General features: G+C 40.9%; 1 protein-coding gene across 9 annotated transcripts in view; it reads right to left on the bottom strand.

Moving 5' to 3' along the window:
- The window catches only part of NEK10 (NIMA related kinase 10), a 173651-nt gene that overhangs the window by 88369 nt on the left and 67115 nt on the right, over positions 1 to 18167 (bottom strand). For all 9 annotated transcript variants that reach the window (XM_073333426.2, XM_073333429.2, XM_078851753.1 and 6 more), the window contains one exon: positions 4727 to 4802. In XM_073333426.2, the coding sequence (XP_073189527.2) occupies positions 4727 to 4802 (76 nt within the window). The remainder of the gene's footprint in view (positions 1 to 4726; positions 4803 to 18167) is intronic.

The following is an 18167-nucleotide window of genomic DNA, read 5'->3' as shown; positions in this document are numbered from 1 at the left end:
TACATTTATTTTACAGAGGGGGGTAACAGCAAAGTTAAATAATGTACCCTAAGTCATAGCAAAGCAAGGAATTTTTAGCTTGATTTTTTTCTTTTGTGTGTGTATGTGTTCAGTTCTATTTTTCTGACAGCACTCATGCAAAACTTCTTCTTTTGTTAATCAACATTCAGAAACAATTATTAAACTTTTGGTGCCATTTCAGTCAAACCAGATCAAAAATTAAATCCAAATGGAAATACAATCTACTCCTCTTCATTATTACTCCCTCAGCTAAACAACTGTAGACCCCCTGAGAAAGGCACTTTCTGCGTCATGGTCCAAAATGTGAGGGAGAGCAAGAAAGGCATTTCCTCGAATCATCAGGAATCATAAAAGATGTCTCCTCAAAAGCTGAAAAGGAAAAAATGTTTGATGGTGGCTAAAAGGCAGGAGATGACAGAGCGCATCAACTTGCCAACAGATCAGGAATAGACAGTAATGACAAATGGATATACGGTTAAAACCCCAAAGACGGAGTGTGGCCTTATCACAGGTAGAGCATATCTACCTTTGATGGGTGTTTGAGAGGCCTATCTCTTTGTCAGTTTGGCAACATTTATACAGCTAACCATACCAATAAAGTGTCACTGAAAGGATCAGGATCTCTACATTCAATCATAACATCAGAACCTATTTCAATTTCTGCTCAGATGTTGTCTTGTCTTTTCATGTGGAGATCTGGTGGTCAGAAGTAGCTGTCAGATCCATGATTAACACATACACATTAAATATTTAACTTATGTTGAGGCCGACTGGTCTACACTTGATTTGCTGTCATCATAAAATCAATATCTTTATGTGTGTGTGTTTGAAATAGAGAGATGGCTAGCATATAGAAAAGGAAAAATCATTTTCCATACCCATTCAGTTTTTATCACCTCTTCTAAGAATGCCCTCAAGAGATACAGATAATAAAGATTCTATCAGTACTAACTTGGGCCAGATTGTTTCTAGTAACTTAGTCTAGTGAAAGGCTCCATAGCTCATTATCAGTCCTCAAAGGCATTCAGTTCCTCGATTTTTAATACATTAAATACAAACACATTAGTTTAATATATTTTGTATTCAAAACATAATATTGCTGGAGATTTGAATTCAAGGACATAACCAATTTAAAGGAATTTAATTAGCATGATTGCTCAAAGAACCAGAATAGAAAAACATAACAATTACAGAACATAATTATATAAGCTCACTCTCTAGACATAGGGTCACATATAAAACAATGTCTGCTGTTGTTTCATGATGCTAAAAAAAAGTGCTTTTACAATTCCCCGAACAAACTGATCCAGTACTTCCTCTCACAAGTCAGACCTGAATACAAACATGCTTAGTACATACAGCGGTATGTTTTTCATATCACCTCAGCTGCTACATATAATCCATATTTAACAAATTTGCATCAGATACAACTTATTTTGACATGTATTAATTTGTTTCTGTACTGGATTCATCCCAGAAGTCCATTGTATTTCAAACTACCCAAAACTATTATCCTACCAATTCAGAAGAAAGCAATTTCTGCCACTCTAAAATGACACTGCTGTATTTCTCTTCCCTCTCTCTCTTTTTCTGCGGGGACTATACTGATGCTGATGCTGCTATATGCATTGCCAGGATTCGGGTTATATTAAAGCCTTTCACCTTTCTTATAAGTCATCAAAAACAATCCAGTCCTAGTACTCATAGAGTCTTTGGGAGTGCTGTTTAGTGACTTATGTGAAATAACTTGAGGAGCTCATCTAGTTCCTCATGGATAGGTTTCCATATAAAAAAGATGACTATAACAGTTGGCACTAACTGGTTCCTTTGAAGCATCCAGTGCCTTCATCTCCTTGCAAGTCCTACTAACATTCATACATAATCCCAGGTTGTAAAGAGTTCAATGCCCTTTTAAAAGGGGATTATTATATAACTACACTACTATAACTTCAATATGAGGCTATCAGTCACCAGTTCCTGCCTTCTCTTCTTGATTGAAGACAAGGCAAGGACCATTGCAGCAATGATTTCTGGTGAAGAGCAGAAGAGGAGCTGACAAATGGTGTCCCAGAAGACCACATGCTGGGACACTGCAATAGGAAAGTGGAATTTCACCCTGCTGCCTCTTTCTAAAGATCCAGATGGGAGAGGACCACCAGAGTCCAAACACTGATTTGTGTTTGGGGGTAACAAGGTGAGGAGAGACAGGCATAAAAACCTAGGAACAATCAATATTTTAAAACTAAGGGCAATATCTTTAAAGCTTCAAATGAGTAAAAAGAAACTCACAGAGGATGCTCAAATAGGAATTTAAGATGAATTGTTAAAGGTCCAATTGTCAGATCTAGCTCAGCTATGTTTGGGAGAGGAAAGGAAAGGCTGAAGGCAGCCCTACACCATTATACCTCAATGATCCTGGAGCCAACTGGGGGTTTGGTTCTAGGCATAAATTAGAACAGCCTAAGAACTGCTCTCACTTGTGACTGGCTGCAACTGCCCCAAACAGGCTGTTCCAGAAACTGAGGGTTGCTGGAGCCCTATAGCTCTTCAGCAACACCTCCTTTGTCCAACCATGACCCTACATACCTTCTATAAAAGATGGAAAGAACTGGTGTAGAGCCAGCTATCCATGACACACACACACAGAGCAGCTGTACTGGAGATCAGGATATCAACCTGAATGTTTAATGATGTTTAAAATCAGTCATAGGGACTCACTCCTGGATGCCATTTTAAATTTGGGGGTTTCTGAAGAATGAATCACAATTACCATTACTGCTGCAAAAGGATTCACAAGTCAAAGTGGTACCAGGAACAGAAGTCAACAGCAGCCACAAGCCTCCCATGGTGCCAGAGCCCAAATGTCTACACTGCAATTTTAAAGCCCCACAATCTGAGCTCTAGTCAGCTGACACAGGCCAGCTGCGGATGTTTTATTGCTATGTAAACATACCCGAAAAGGTCCGATACAGGTAGCTAAGCGTATCACAGCGTTAGACTTCAGAACTTACAGTGTGCGGTATTTATAGCCTGCTTATCTGTCATTTACCCACATTTTCTTTTGTTTATCTCCTGTGTCAAATAAACTTTGCTTTATTTACAATAGTTGTAAGTGGTAATTTACACTAGTCATAATAAGATTTGCTGGAAGTTCCCAAGGGAAGGAAACCAATTTCTGACATTAAGGAAGTCGGATGCATGAGCATCAGGTCACAAGTGAGGGCATAGCAGGGCCTACACCAAAAGGGTATTGCAACAAAGCCAAAATAGGCCAGTGTGGGAATACGGAATGTTTGGAAAGTGCAAAATTCCCACTCCAGTTACTATAAACATATTTCATTAATAAAAAACATAGGGAAATGAGCTAAACAAATCTTAGTAAAAGTTTTCATCAGAAGTCAGATTGCAAAACATGGAATCTCCAATCCAGAAATGATATATCAATATTAGGAAGATGAACAATTCTTTAACTAATTCTTGAAGCTCGCTTTTCTAGCAATACTAGCAGCAATTCCTAATTTAATTGGCAGCCTTGGAAATCAGTCCACAGTACGTCAACTACTACTTGCTGAAAACTGCGTTTGTGCTTTCTGTAATATCTTCTGTAATGTAGAATGACACTAAAACCTGCTCCCTTTTGTTCAAAATACAACAGCTTTTGAGAATGGGTATATTTGTGATTTGTGATGTACATCATGAAAGAGAAAAATCTTTTAATACTCTGCATTGCAAGCATTTACTTCTATTAGAGAGATCTGACATGCATCTGATCATCTCAGTTACATGTACTCTTCACATTTTGAGTTGAACTTTTTGGACAGGATCCACTCACCATTCCATTAGCTGGAGATATTAAAATGCTAGTCAGTAAGGCAACATAATCTTGTTGAAATTTCGGTAATCGGTTTGGTATTGTAAATTAACATAAAATGGTTCGTAATTTTGATTTGCCCTCAAATACAGATGTCAAAAGAAGAAGCAGCTCATTTGTCAGAGAGAGTGCATTGACTAAGGCAACAAACTTTTATAGCAAAACTGTGAAATTACTGAAAATCATACAGCTAAGAAAACATAAAGGAAGAAATTTCTAATTGGTTTCTTAACCTCTAAGTGTCAAGATATCCTTGTGTGAAATACAATACAATCCCACCATAGGGACTGACAAGGGTAATCCATGTTTTGATCACAGCCAAAGGGGGATCACTACAACCAGTCTATCAAACAGTGAAATTCCCAAATGCACACATGCAGTGAAGCAAAGATGTCCATCCTGCAATGAGAGAGCAAGTTCTACTAGTATTTTAATGCCAGTCAAGGTAATTAGCTCAAAGTGGTACCCCCACATGCTATACCACTATTTACATGCAACTGAGTGGACAACTAAAAGGTGTGTCATTCTTTCCTATCTTTGGAAGGATCAAAGAACATTTAAAACAACAACAACTTCCAAGCTGATCTTACAACCAAATACTGACTGATCAGCACAAATCAAATCCATCAGCACCAACTGGAAATGCCTTTTGGAACTTAACTTTTTTATCTGTATAATGTAACTGATCACTACACGTAACAATCACTAAAACCAAATTCTGTTTTGGAACACATACTGTTCCATTCAAAAACTTTTCGTATTTCAGTCAAAGAAAAATAACCATGAAGAGAGAAGTCATTGTACTTGAAGGTTCTATAATTATTTTATTCTTACCAGGAGTAGAGAATAGTTCCCACAACTGATGTGAGTTTGCTGTTTTCTTGCTTCTGCTTTGCAAGACCAAAGTCAGCTACAATACAGAAAAAAAAGATTTACAAGTAATTAAAATTTTCCTGGGAGAAGTATAGCTCCTTAAATCTTGCCTATTAGGGTGACAATTAATGTACGTTCAAACAGCTGGAAAGTTTTTTCTCTTTTATACTTTGCTGCAATGTACCATACCATCTGCTGATCTTCCACACCTATCTCTGCACTAATTAGTGACACACATTTTAATCAGATATACCAGATTAAAAAAAATCAGAAAAATATTTCTGGTGACTGCTGATACAAAATGTAATACCAATTCTCATTTTTCAGATTTCCATCAGTGTCTCATTCAGTTGCTATGAACATGAAATATATATTAAAAATAATCTAATAAAGTATATGTAAAAGCAGCGGTGGATAAATCTCTAAACTAACAGAAAAATAAATTAACAATGGCGGCAATTATTTAGCAACTCTTGCTTTATTCTAAACCGTAGTAAATGATTCAGCAGCAGCTGACGTACAAAATTTTTCAGAAGTCAATGATGAAGAAACTTTAGCCTTATCACATGACAAAAATAGTTGATTTAATGTTATCATATAGTTATGCAAATACCCCTAGCCACTGTGAAATTATCAAGTGTATGTTGTTCATACAATCAAGACACATACATCATTAAGAATCCCTACTTTCTCACCGAAGTTCCACATCATAAACTTGTAATCTCATTCATCAGAAGCTATCGAACTATTGTGATACAACAGCATTTATAAGACTTAACTGCTCTTCACTTGAAGCAGGATTGGGCCCTGCCATGTGTAAAGCTGTTAAACTTTAGTGTTACACTTTGCTCTTTTTTCCCCTCTTCTGCGGACAGTGGACCCTGTATGGGAATAACAGCTGCTCTTCCTCATCTCTAGGGCTCTACCAAATTTATGACCATGAAAAACGTGTCGTGGACTGTCAAATCTGGTCTTCCTCTGTGAAATCTGGTCTTTTGTGTGCTTTTACCCTATGCTATACAGATTTCACGGGGGAGACCAACATTTCTCAAATTGGGGGTCTTGACCCAAAAGGGAGTTGCAGGAGGGTCGCAATGTTATTTTAGGTTTCAGAGTAACAGCCATGTTAATCTGTATTCGCAAAAAGAAAAGGAGGACTTGTGGCACCTTAGAGACTAACCAATTTATTTGAGCATAAGCTTTCGTGAGCTACAGCTCACTTCATCGGATGCATACTGTGTTATTTTAGGGGATTTATGGTATTGCCACCCTTACTTCTGTGCTGCCTTCGCAGCTAGGTGGCTGGAGAGCGACGGCTGTTGGCCCCGCCAGCAGCAGTGCAGAAGTAAGGGTGGCAATACCATACGATGCCATCCTTACTTCTGCGGTGCTGCTGGTGGTGGCTCTGCCTTCAGAGCTGGTCACCCGGCCAGCAGCTGCCACTCTCCAGTTGCCCAGCTCTGAAAAAAGTAAGGGTAGCAGTACCACAACCCCCTCTACAATAACCCCCCTTTGCAATTCCTCCCCTCTCCTCCCCCCGCAACTCCTTTTTGGGTCAGGACCCCTACAATTACAACACCATGAAATTTCAGATTTAAATAGTTGAAATCATAAAAATTATGATTTTTAAAATCCTATGACCCTGAAATTGACCAAAATGGACCATGAATTTGGTATGGCCCTACTCATCTCCAAGAAGATGGATCATCCCCACTGGCTGGAGTTTTGGAACCGAAACCACAACTCTTACTGTGAGAATGTAAGTGGGGTTGCTGTGCATTAATTTATGAATGCTACATATTGTACATGATTATCTAGTTGTTGTAAAGGACAGGTACTGGGTAGCTATATTGGGTTATTGGGAGTTAAATACATAGTTAAATACATAGGTTATCTCAATTTACTAGCTGGCTGTTGGTAAAACAACCATGACTATGGGCGCACATAAGCCACTGCCTGACGAACACAGCAAGAGACAAGGCTGAGCAATTGACTGCCTAGATCCCACTTCCACCCAAGAGTTACATAGCTGTCATGCCTGCAACCTAAAGACCAAAAGGACACAGGTTCTCCAAAGTGATGTTCTACACAGGGAAGATCAGTTGTCAGGGGCTGCTGCCCTCTGGAAGAGAGAAAGAGAAACAGACCCTGCAAGACAGTGTGACTAAGTCAGGTCCACTCTCATCAGGGAAACAGTAAGCTAGACATGCATATGGGTTGTTTAGTGGGCTCAAATTATCTTGCTCTCTTCTGTGCAGCTCTGTTCCTACTGTTACAATAAGCAATATTTGGTCACTGTGCACTAACCTCTGGTCACAGCCCTGATCACAGTCAGGCCTGCTGAAAAATCAAGGAATGTAGCCCGAGGACCTACTCCTAGAGTGGGAGAATCATGATATTGTACCTCAAGAGGCAAAGACTGGAAAGCTGTCACCTGGGGGATAGGGTGCACTGGGAAACACAAGAGAGGGGTCTCAGGTGGAGCTAGCCCAGTAACTGTGAGAGCCCACCCACCAACATTTTTGTGTCAACTCTGTTTATGCTATTATAAAAACAAAAATATGTATGATAGTTGGAAATGGTTGTCTTGGGTGAGGTGTCCCAGAACAGGAGAGGCACTCACAGAAATGCATTTATAGGTTAGACAAATTTCTGGTGACTTTTACCCAGTCTGATACTCAGGGCTCTGCCTAGCAGTAGCTTTCTCCCCCTCCCACCCACCCCCACCCTCCCCAGAAGGTCCTTTGATGAGAAATCCAAGGTTTAGGTACTCTTGGATTACTGAGCTGACAATAGAATGTCCAAAGAAGCAAGGACATTGACTCTGTAGTGTGTGGAAAAGATATGTAGCACATGCGCCAGGTAGCTGTCTGGCAGATCTCTAAGGTAGGTGACAAATCCCTTTTTTGCCTATAAGGCGGATACTCCTCAAGTAGTTAACCCCAAGAGTGATTAATCCCCATGAGGCAGGAGACTTCTGCAGTGTTGACAGCTTTCTGAATTAACTTCAGTGAAGCCTAGCAAGATGCCCTTTCCCTCCTCTTGAGCCCTTCAAAGAAGATAGGTTCCATGGAGAAAGAATTTTAAGCCCTTATAACATCCAGTGAATTCAGTGCCCTTTGCTTGAAAGAAGGACAGAAGGAAGTGAGATAGATAGCCTGGTTCTAAAAGAATTAATCTATTTTAGCTTTACAGGATAGTACGCATTAGGGTTAGGGCAGTTATTTCTCTTGCTTTGTGGATTGAAGTCACAAGAATTTGGGGACAAATGTCTGCATCACAGACATAATGATCTGTTCCATATGCTGCTGAGTAAGCCCTACACCGGCAAGCTGTAGTCAAGTCTCCAATTGTTTCTGCCAAAGTCAAGGAGCCAGAGGCAGGATAGAACAGCTAGGCCAGCAAGTGGGAGGCTTTCTGTAGATCACAGGTGGCTATAGTACAAGCTTCCCCCCCAGCATTCTTGGCTAAGAGAGGGAGGTCTTGGGGACTCCACTTCACTCATAAGAGGTCATCCTGCAAGGCATCTTGGAAAGAACAGGCTGCAACATGGTCTGGAAGTTCTGCTTTCTATCTTAGCTTCACACAAGGGCCCTATTAGGGAACGGGAAAAGGGTGGTCCACAAAGCCTCCCTTCATTTACTTGGGCACTCCTCAAGACCAACTGGATGAGACAGCAGGGATGCTGGTTAGTCTAGCCACCTGTGTCTCACTCACCACAAAGCCCAGCAGGACCCATACAGGGAGCGGTGATGCTGGCAGATCTGGATATATCCACATTCTTGAAGTCTTGTGCATCCTGCTAGTCCTAAAGACAGCAATGAAGAACCTCAAGGATGGAAAGACCTTGTGGTTGGTCAGAACTTCCTCCCATCAGACCTCACAAACTATTTTCCAGTGTCTAATCTCACACAAATCTAGAATCTAGCAAAAACAGACTTGGAAGCCACCTGTTATAAGCAGGATACTGTCAGCTCTCTCAGTCTGACTTCAGGCCAGAGCATGGTACTGAGAAACCATTTGTTGTTGTTGGACAACCTCCTACTGCCTGTAGACAACAAGAAAAGTACATCCATACAGATCCTTCTGGGCCTCTGTACACTTGATAATGTTGATAATCAAATACTCCTATTCCACTCCCCAGAAGCTATAAGGGCTAAAAATAAACACCCTGAAATGGTACCAATTCTTATTCACATATCAAATCCAGAAGGTTATTATGAGCAAATGTTCCCCCACCTTGAGAACCTTCACTTGCAGAATCCCACAAGGCTTATCCTTTTCTATTAAGAAAGCTAATTAGACCACATGGCCTGAAGTGCAAGCAGATGACAACCATCTTTACATCAACTAAACACCACTTCGCAGCTTTCTCAAACCAAAATAGGTACCTGGATGAAGAGCAATTGGTGAAAACTGAACCCAAGAAATACTGAAAAGCTTCAAGGAACTTGTCTCCCCAATAATACATACAACTATCAGGGGCATTTGCTCTCTGATTATTAAATTGGTCTGCATCTTTTGGGTCCTTCTGGATTCCTGAACTGGTACTGAATGCCAAAATAGCTATGGCAACAAAAAATGCCCACTTCTATCTGCGACTGGCTAGAAAATTGTTCCCATCCTATTGGGTAAAGATCCAGCCACAAAGGTCAGCAGACCATTGTTAACTGAGGTAGACCTTCAGTCATGATTCTAGCAATTCATATCTAGGAATGAAACTACATTCCTTAAAAAAGCTCCACACTGCACCCCTCGGCTTAGTGTTCATAGGACCAGGGTTACATCAGCTCAATAATCCACTCTCTGTACTGGATCTCCAATAAATACACAGTCGACTTCAAAATCTCCTGATATTAAAAGCCCTAAGAAAAAACCTGAGAAATTGCTCTTCCTAAACAATCAGACCATCCAACAGGTACATTCTGCCAGAACAATGGCATTGTCAACCAATAAAGATAGGCTCATGAGTGCAGAGACTGAGACAGAACTTTAACAGGAGCTAGACCTAGACTGTACAACTCACTCCTGCAAGAGATGAGAGTGAGCACAAACCTCCCCACTTTCAGAAGGAAATACACAACTTGTATTTCCAACTTAGCTTTCCTCAATACATTTTCCATCCACCCACAACACCCACGGACACAAACACAGAAAAGAATTCTATAAACCAACCAAGGTATTGCTCCTTCTGGCTGGGAAGGAGTAAAGAAGTATTCAGATAAAACAAGTGACAGAGGCCATGTAGATAAGGGAAAATAAAGATGACAAGAGGAGATAAGGAACGGAAAGGCCCCAGAGAATCATACTGCACATCTCTATTTCAAATGGAATTCTTTTGAGGAAGTTCTATGGCCTGTGCTACACAAGAGGTCAGATCAGATGACCAGTGGTCCCTTCTGGGCTTAGGATCTACAAATCTCAGTGAAAGACTCTGTAACCACTAGGCCAGGCGGACCAAAGAAGAGGGGAGGCAAGAGTGGAGGCTGGAAAGAATCCTTTAAAGGAGGCAGGGGAAAGCAGAAATGCCTGGATACTGTATCACTCATAATCCTTTTTGTTTCGCTAGGAGTGGGGAGGTCCATGATCCGGGTAATCTTGCCATCCAGATCGGCCACGCATGACTGGATTAAAATGAAGTCTGGTCCCAGTTCTAATGGTGCAGGCCCATGATCTCAGAGCTGTCTTGAAGTACTGGGTAAGAGGAATCTAGGTGGCCCTTCTCGTATACCAAGCAGGGAAAGAAATTCATAGTACAAATGGCAAAATAGCTCCGTATGACTGGGTGCCCAGCCCAGTGCCAACGTCTCACCATTTTCTTACCTCTCATCCTTCCTAGGAAAGAGAAATTATCCTTTTTTTGATCAACAGCAAGAGAAACAATGTTTAGTTTGCTATGAGGTTGAAGGTAAAATGAAGTGTTGGTGAATGGATTATTCCCATAAAGGCGAAATCCTGGCATTTAAATACAGCCAGTGAAAAGATCTATCTATCTACCTGGTTGAAGAAGAGGAGAAGGAGCAGACTATTTCTGCAAGAGTGAGGCAATCTTATAAAGAGAATATGATTTTGGCAGTACAATAATATTCCAGTTAATCTACAGAACTGTATTTTTAAAAGCATCCTCTTGAAATTTTTCAAATATGTGTGGATTACGTTCAGATTTAACAATTTATTGTGCTGTCATAACATCTGACATCAAGTAAGCTGAAGAGAACAATGTGTGCACTAGTCTTCAGAAGTCAATTTTTGTAGAACACATCTTCCATAGTAATACCCTGTTGATGCTTTGTTCTCTGTGACCTACACTGGTGGCAGCTAATTTAGATAATGGCAGGAAATTTGGCATACTTGTACAAAAACAAAAGTTATTTTAAAGTCTATTCAGAGACAGTAAATAACAACCAGGCATTTAACCATTAGAATGATTTTTATACATTATGAATAGATTTGCAACTTGTCCAATAATGTCTCGCTGATATAGCCATTTCTCTAAGGTATTATTATACTTGACTAATATCATACTTTGTTCCATCTGAACATTTAGCTTCAGTCTCTCTTTTTATTTTATATACATATATGAAATCAAAGAAACTAAGTAATATTTTATTTTTAGAAAATTATAAAAACAGGATTTCATGACATTGGAAGCCAAGCAACATGTAACAGATGACACTCAAACAGCAAGGAAACATTACAATAAAAATAGACAAGCATAATCTTTTGCAATCTAGGACACGCTCGTTTGTGTGGGGAAATGATTGTTTTCTGGAAGTTTACATTGTTTTCAGTGCAGCAACATCTAATGATGTTAATAATGTCCAAAATGTAAGATTATTCCAGAAAGAAGCATATCTGATATTGACATTATAGAGAAGCAGTAAGGGGGAAAACTATTATGAGAAAAAGACGAACAAAAACAAATTCTTACAGAAGAATATCTTTCATGCTCATAAACCCTAAATAACCCAAGTTCTCATTCTTAGCAATAGAATTGTAGGCTTGTCTAGATGATCTGCAATGGATGAATTTGTATCTTCTTCCTTTTGCTGTTTTTGTTATCTACAGATTGTATCTAGTGAATTGATTCTCTGTGTTAAGAATGAGAAAAATTAAGATTCTGGTCATTGCATATTTACCACAAAACCATCCCTATGCCTACACATTTATCTACATAATTTATATTTCATAATGCAGTAACCACTGGGGAGATTTTGTAAAATCTACAAAAAGGGTGAAAGACATTGCATATTTCACACACACAAAGTAGGGAGGGGTGAACAGAATATTAAATTTGCCAAATAGTGTGAGCTTCCATCCTATTCAGACGAGAACATTTATTTCACCTATCCCTGAACAATTGCTCCTCTTCCCCTAGATACAGCCAAGATGACAAGACTATGTCTCTTTTCATCTGGTCCCCAGCCTTGACCAGGGAAGATGCTCTTACCTCTGATTCAAAATAGATGTTTTAAAGTGTAGAGTGTTTAAAATGGCAAGATGAAGCAGTAACGAGACCAAGAGCAATATCCCAGTTCCCACTGCTGCAGGATCAGTGTTGGGGGTCAGTAGACCACATTGTTATTGAGAAGTTTATTCACAAGAAGATTAAAGGGGGAGCACGACTAAGATGCAGTCCCTTTGCCCTCAGAAAAGCTGAAAGAGGGAAACAGTCCAGCTGGCTCCTTTCCGATTAGCCCAGGAAAACAATGGTAGTAGAAGGCAGAGTAGTTAGATAATAGGTGAAGAAACCACCTTCTGAAGACTCTAGGGAGGCCCGGGGTGGAGGGTGCTCCCACCCACAAAAATTAGAAGGCAGCTCAAGAAGAGGGACGGGGGAGGCAGAGAAGAATAGGACTGTAGAAGTGGAGAGAGTACCAAGGAAACAGGTGCCAGGAGCAGGTGCTTTTTAGATAAGGAGTCTGAATATCATCCAGACAATAGAACTCTGTAAAATCTATTTTATCTGATTAGTTGTGTTATTCACTTATCACAAAGAAACACCTTTGGAAAGGGTTTGTATTTTGGGTTGTTGTTTTTAAAGATACACCTGACAATTAAGCAGAAACCAGTATACATCTTTAAAAAAAATCCACTGTAATTTATTTAGTACGTTTGAATTTGCATATACAATGTTGATTGATACCAATATCTAGAATTATACTCCTGCAAGAATATGTACCATTGTAAGAATTAATCCTATATATGTGAATATCACTGTCGTATATTTCAGGTGTATAGTTCCTGATCCTGCAAAGCCTTTTGCAAACGCTTAACTTTAGTCTTGTGAGTAGTTCCATTAATTTCAGTGGGATTAATGCTATATGGAAAGTTAAACACATTATAAGTTTTTGCAGGATTGGAGCCATATCTGTACATTACACAACTCAATAAGACTTGAACCTGATTGAACCCTTTGAGTGCTGTAGTAATACAAATAATAAATACTACTCGTATTTGTATTACTATATTTTGACATGAGATATACAACAAACATTTCTGAACAAAACAAGTACATGTACTAATTGATATATTACCAATAGAAGGAAGTTGATTTACGGTGTAAAGAGACATCAGGATGTTGATCCATAATTACATCGCTATATTACCTCTTTGTTATTTACCTTTATATGTTTTAGAATATGGAACTCTAAGTGACTCCTCATCTGGAGTACTGTGTCCAGTTTTGGGCCCCACACTACAAGAAGGATGTGGATAAATTGGAGAGAGTCCAGCGAAGGGCAACAAAAATGATTAGGGGTCTGGAACACATGACTTATGAGGAGAGGCTGAGGGAACTGGGATTGTTTGGTCTGCAGAAGAGAAGAATGAGGGGGGATTTGATAGCTCCTTTCAGCTACCTGAGAGGTGGTTCCAGAGAGGATGGTTCTAGACTATTCTCAGTGGTAGAAGAGGACAGGACAAGGAGTAATGGTCTCAAGTTGCAGTGGGGGAGGTTTAGGTTGGATATTAGGAAAAACTTTTTCACTAGGAGGGTGGTGAAACACTGGAATGCGTTACCTAGGGAGGTGGTAGAATCTCCTTCCTTAGAAGTTTTTAAGGTCAGGCTTGACAAAGCCCTGGCTGGGATGATTTAATTGGGGATTGGTCCTGCTTTGAGCAGGGGGTTGGACTAGATGATCTTTTGAGGTCCCTTCCAACCCTGATATTCTATGATTCTATGATTAAGTGACACTCAACTTCTTTCCATCTTCCATGCCCTGAGGCAGCCCTAGAAGATATATACTCCCACACTTAGTATTGTAAATTACTTAGTAAAAGTAAAAGGAATTCTTTGGAATCAGAATGAATACATTTTATGATTTTTTATTTCAATCCTACAAAACATTTACCACTAAACACAGTTCTTACTACCAAAAGCAGTACCATTAACTGCTGTGGGAATACTGAAAGCAGTAAGACTTATGCTTGGAAGTAAATATGAGTAAAATTGGGCCTCATAAACAAATAAGAACCTATATCTCCCTTAGGACCTTTCTAGAGAACCCAGACTATTGTGTTTAAATGATTTGGATCATAAAGAAAGAGTAGTTTTAATTAGATTATCCATAAAAGAATATGTTAAAATTAAAGCTTTATTTGTACATTTTAATGACAAGGGCACTTAACTAATATATAGTGCTTTTAGTCTCTACATTGGGATTCTTGAGAATACAACCTAATTCTCCTGACTCCCAGAGCTATCACATTGCCCATCCAACCACCCACCTAAAAATACTGGACACTGATAGCAGTGTTTCCCAAACTCCACACACGATTCATCAGTTTTGTGAAGCTAGTCAATTTTATAGTAGGCATCTGTCAAGGTTCCTTCCCCACTCTGAACTCTAGGGTACAGATGTGGGACCTGCATGAAAGACCCCCTAAAGCTTATTCTTATCAGCTTAGGTTAAAAACTTCCCCAAGGTACAAACTTTGCCTTGTCCTTGAACTGTATGCTGCCACCACCAAGCGTTTTAAACAAAGAACAGGGAAAGAGACCACTTGGAGACGTCTTTCCCCAAAATATCCGCCCAAGCCCTACACCCCCTTTCCTGGGGAAGGCTTGATAAGAATCCTCACCAATTTGTACAGGTGAACACAGACCCAAACCCTTGGATCTTAAGAACAATGAAAAATCAATCAGGTTCTTAAAAGAAGAATTTTAATTAAATAAAAGGTAAAAGAATCACCTCTGTAAAATCAGGATGGTAAATACCTTACAGGGTAATCAGATTCAAAACATAGAGAATCCCTCTAGGCAAAACCTTAAGTTACAAAAAGACACAAAAACAGGAATATATATTCCATCCAGCACAGCTTATTTTACCAGCCATTAAACAAAAGGAAATCTAACACATTTCTAGCTAGATTACTTACTAACTTAACAGGACTTGTAAGGCTGCATTCCTGATCTGTTCCCGGCAAAAGCATCACACAGACAGACAAACCCTTTGTCCCCCCCGCCCTCCAGATTTGAAAGTATCTTGTCCCCTCATTGGTCATTTTGGGTCAGGTGCCAGCAAGGTTATCTTAGCTTCTTAACCCTTTACAGGTGAATGGGTTTTGCCTCTGGCCAGGAGGGATTTTATAGCACTGTATACAGAAAGGTGGTTACCCTTCCCTTTATATTTATGACAGCATCATTGTCCAGACTGAGAGCCAGGATTTGTGGAGAGATCTGTGATGGTGCAATTAAGTGATCAATAATGTTTTAAAACACTAATTTTACAGTGTATCATTACACAAAAAGGATGGAAGATACCACTCAATACCTTATGGAAGCCTTCTTTAAAATGGACTGGGAGACAGTTCAGTAGCCTTGTATCAAACATAGTGATCCTTACCGCGAGGATTGGTTGTGAGGTCATGTGACTTGCAAGAGTTTAGCATTGTTGTTGTCCTTCTAATTGGGACCCAAAACTATTGACCAACAAGCAATCTGCTAGCATTGGGTTACATGACCATATCTCATAGGATAAGCACCTGTGCAGGATATGGAGCCAGAACACAAGAAATTCTTAATAAAAGTACACCAACAACCAAGCATTTTAAATTACAGAGCTAAAGTTTCACTTTACAGGCCTGGTAATCACACAGACCATTTGAGCTTCATTCTCCTACTTTGACCATAATTATAGCCCATAATTCACAGCTGTCCATCGTGATATGAATTATATCGCAAAAAGAAAAGGAGTACTTGTGGCACCTTAGAGACTAACCAATTTATTTGAGCATAAGCTTTCGTGAGCTACTAGCTCACGAAAGCTTATGCTCAAATAAATTGGTTAGTCTCTAAGGTGCCACAAGTACTCCTTTTCTTTTTGCGAATACAGACTAACACGGCTGTTACTCTGAAACCATGAATTATATCGTACATTAAAGTGGGAATTGGAAGGCTGGTCTAAGGCTTAACTCTTTGCTGCTACACAAGAAATCTGGGTTCGAATTACAGACAGATCTCTCATATCCCAACTGGCAGGAAATAGGAGTATTGCAGAAGCAGAATATTCAGCCCCTAAGGGCATGTCTACACTGAATCTGGAAGTGAGCCTCCCAGTCTGGATCCAGAAATTTGTGGTAGCGGGGTTAGTGCTAGCTTTCTAAAAATTGCTGTGTAGACATTGCAGCTCAGGCTCTGATGCCTTGAAGTGGAGGGATGGGCTGCAAGCCAATCCATAACATCCAAGCAATGTCTACACAGCTATTTTTAGAGCACTAGCATAAGCACCGCTAGCATAAGACTGTAAACCAGGGCTGGAAGGCTCACTCCCAGATGCAGTGTAGACAGACTCAAGGTTAGACAGGACCCTGCAGCAATCCCCATAGAATCAGTTCTCTTAGAGGCAGCAAATCTGAAGGGCTTTGGAGTGGCTCTGTTACAGGGGCATAAAATAAAAGAAACAGGTCCAGTGTCTCTGTGCCAAAGCAAGTGCTCCCATTGGCCAATTAAGAGGGTGGCAGCACTTGGGGCCTATAAAGGATCAGGAAGGTCTGGTGAGTGTCAGTCTGAAAACTGAAGGAGGTCTCTGGGGAAAACTCTTTTCAGGCCCTTCCTAGAAAGAAAGAGGAATTATCAGGAAGTCTGCTGGCCTTTCTGAGTCAATGCTAGTGCTGAGAGGTTGAAAAGGAATGAGAGCTAGGAGCTACTAGAGGGGCTAGCTGGGTGACCTTTCTGAGCTGAAGAGCCAGTGGTGGGAGGCAGTGGTGGGAAAAGGGCAGACAGCTAGGAACCAGGAAAGGGACTAGCTTTCTGACTTTCCTGAGTCAAAGCCAGGCAGTGGTGACCGAATGAAAAGGGCTGAGGGCTAGGGAACCCATGGAGGGGTGAGCTGGTTGTCCTTCCTGAGCCATGGAGAGCCAAAGCCAGAGAAGACTGGAGAGGGCTGAAGCCTGAACACAGCAGAGGACGGTGCCTGCTGGCTGTGCTGAAGAGCTGGGGCATGGTCCAGGGGCATGGTGCAGGATGCAAGAGATGTATTGATGTATTCCATGGATTACAGTGTTGGGACTTGTCACGTGCACAGGGCTTTCTTTTGTAATAAATTAATCCTACAAGTGCCATTTGCACTAAGGACTATTTGGACTATTTCTCAGGACTCTGAAGGAGGGAAATGGAGACTGGCGCATATGTCGTGCTGCAGCCTGCTGCTGAAGGGTGCTCCAGGCCAGCTGGCCCTATGAGAGGGTCCCGGGCAGACTTGACTCTCAAAGGTCTTTGCATCACTGAACCAGGGCAGGTTGGGAAAGAAGTCCATTGAGAACACAACAGGTACATGGATTTTCATATCCAATGTTAAATACATTTTGCTACTGCTGCTGCATGGAATCGTATGTTTTATCATGTAAGTCAGGGTGGGGAACCTTTTTTCTATCACGGGCCATTGACCACAGAAAAAATAAATCGTGGGCCACACACAAGTAAAAACCAAGGGTCTGATCCAAAGCCCCCAGCCCCGCCTCTTATGGCCTCACCCAAAGCCACTGGCCCCAGCCCTGCCCCAGGGTAGCCTCTGCAGCCCCAGAGGAGTGCCGGGAGGGCAGGCAGTGCATGGCCCCAGCCCCAACAGCCTCGGAGTGCTGGGAAGGCAGTCGGCGTGTGGCCGCAGCCTCCCCAGTCCCAGCTGGAGCACAGGGAGACTGGAGGAGCCATACGCTGTGCAGCAGTAAACAATGGGGAGAGCCTGGGCAGGGCCCATACCTGGCTGTTTGGGGAGGCACAGCCTCCCACAGCCTATGGGACCCACCACCCATGCACAGGCCGGATCAAATTAAGCAAAGGCTGAATCCAGCCCATGGACCATAGGTTCCCCACCCCTGATATAAGCAGAACAACATATGTGGGTGTATATTGAAATAAGCACCCCAAGGTACAACATGCTACAATGAAAAAAAAGAAAGC

This window comes from Lepidochelys kempii, chromosome 2 (assembly GCF_965140285.1).
Source record: "Lepidochelys kempii isolate rLepKem1 chromosome 2, rLepKem1.hap1, whole genome shotgun sequence".
Classification (NCBI taxonomy): domain Eukaryota; kingdom Metazoa; phylum Chordata; order Testudines; family Cheloniidae; genus Lepidochelys; species Lepidochelys kempii.
The sequence above is the reverse complement of the archived record's forward strand: the minus strand, read 5'-3'. Positions and strand labels throughout refer to the sequence as shown.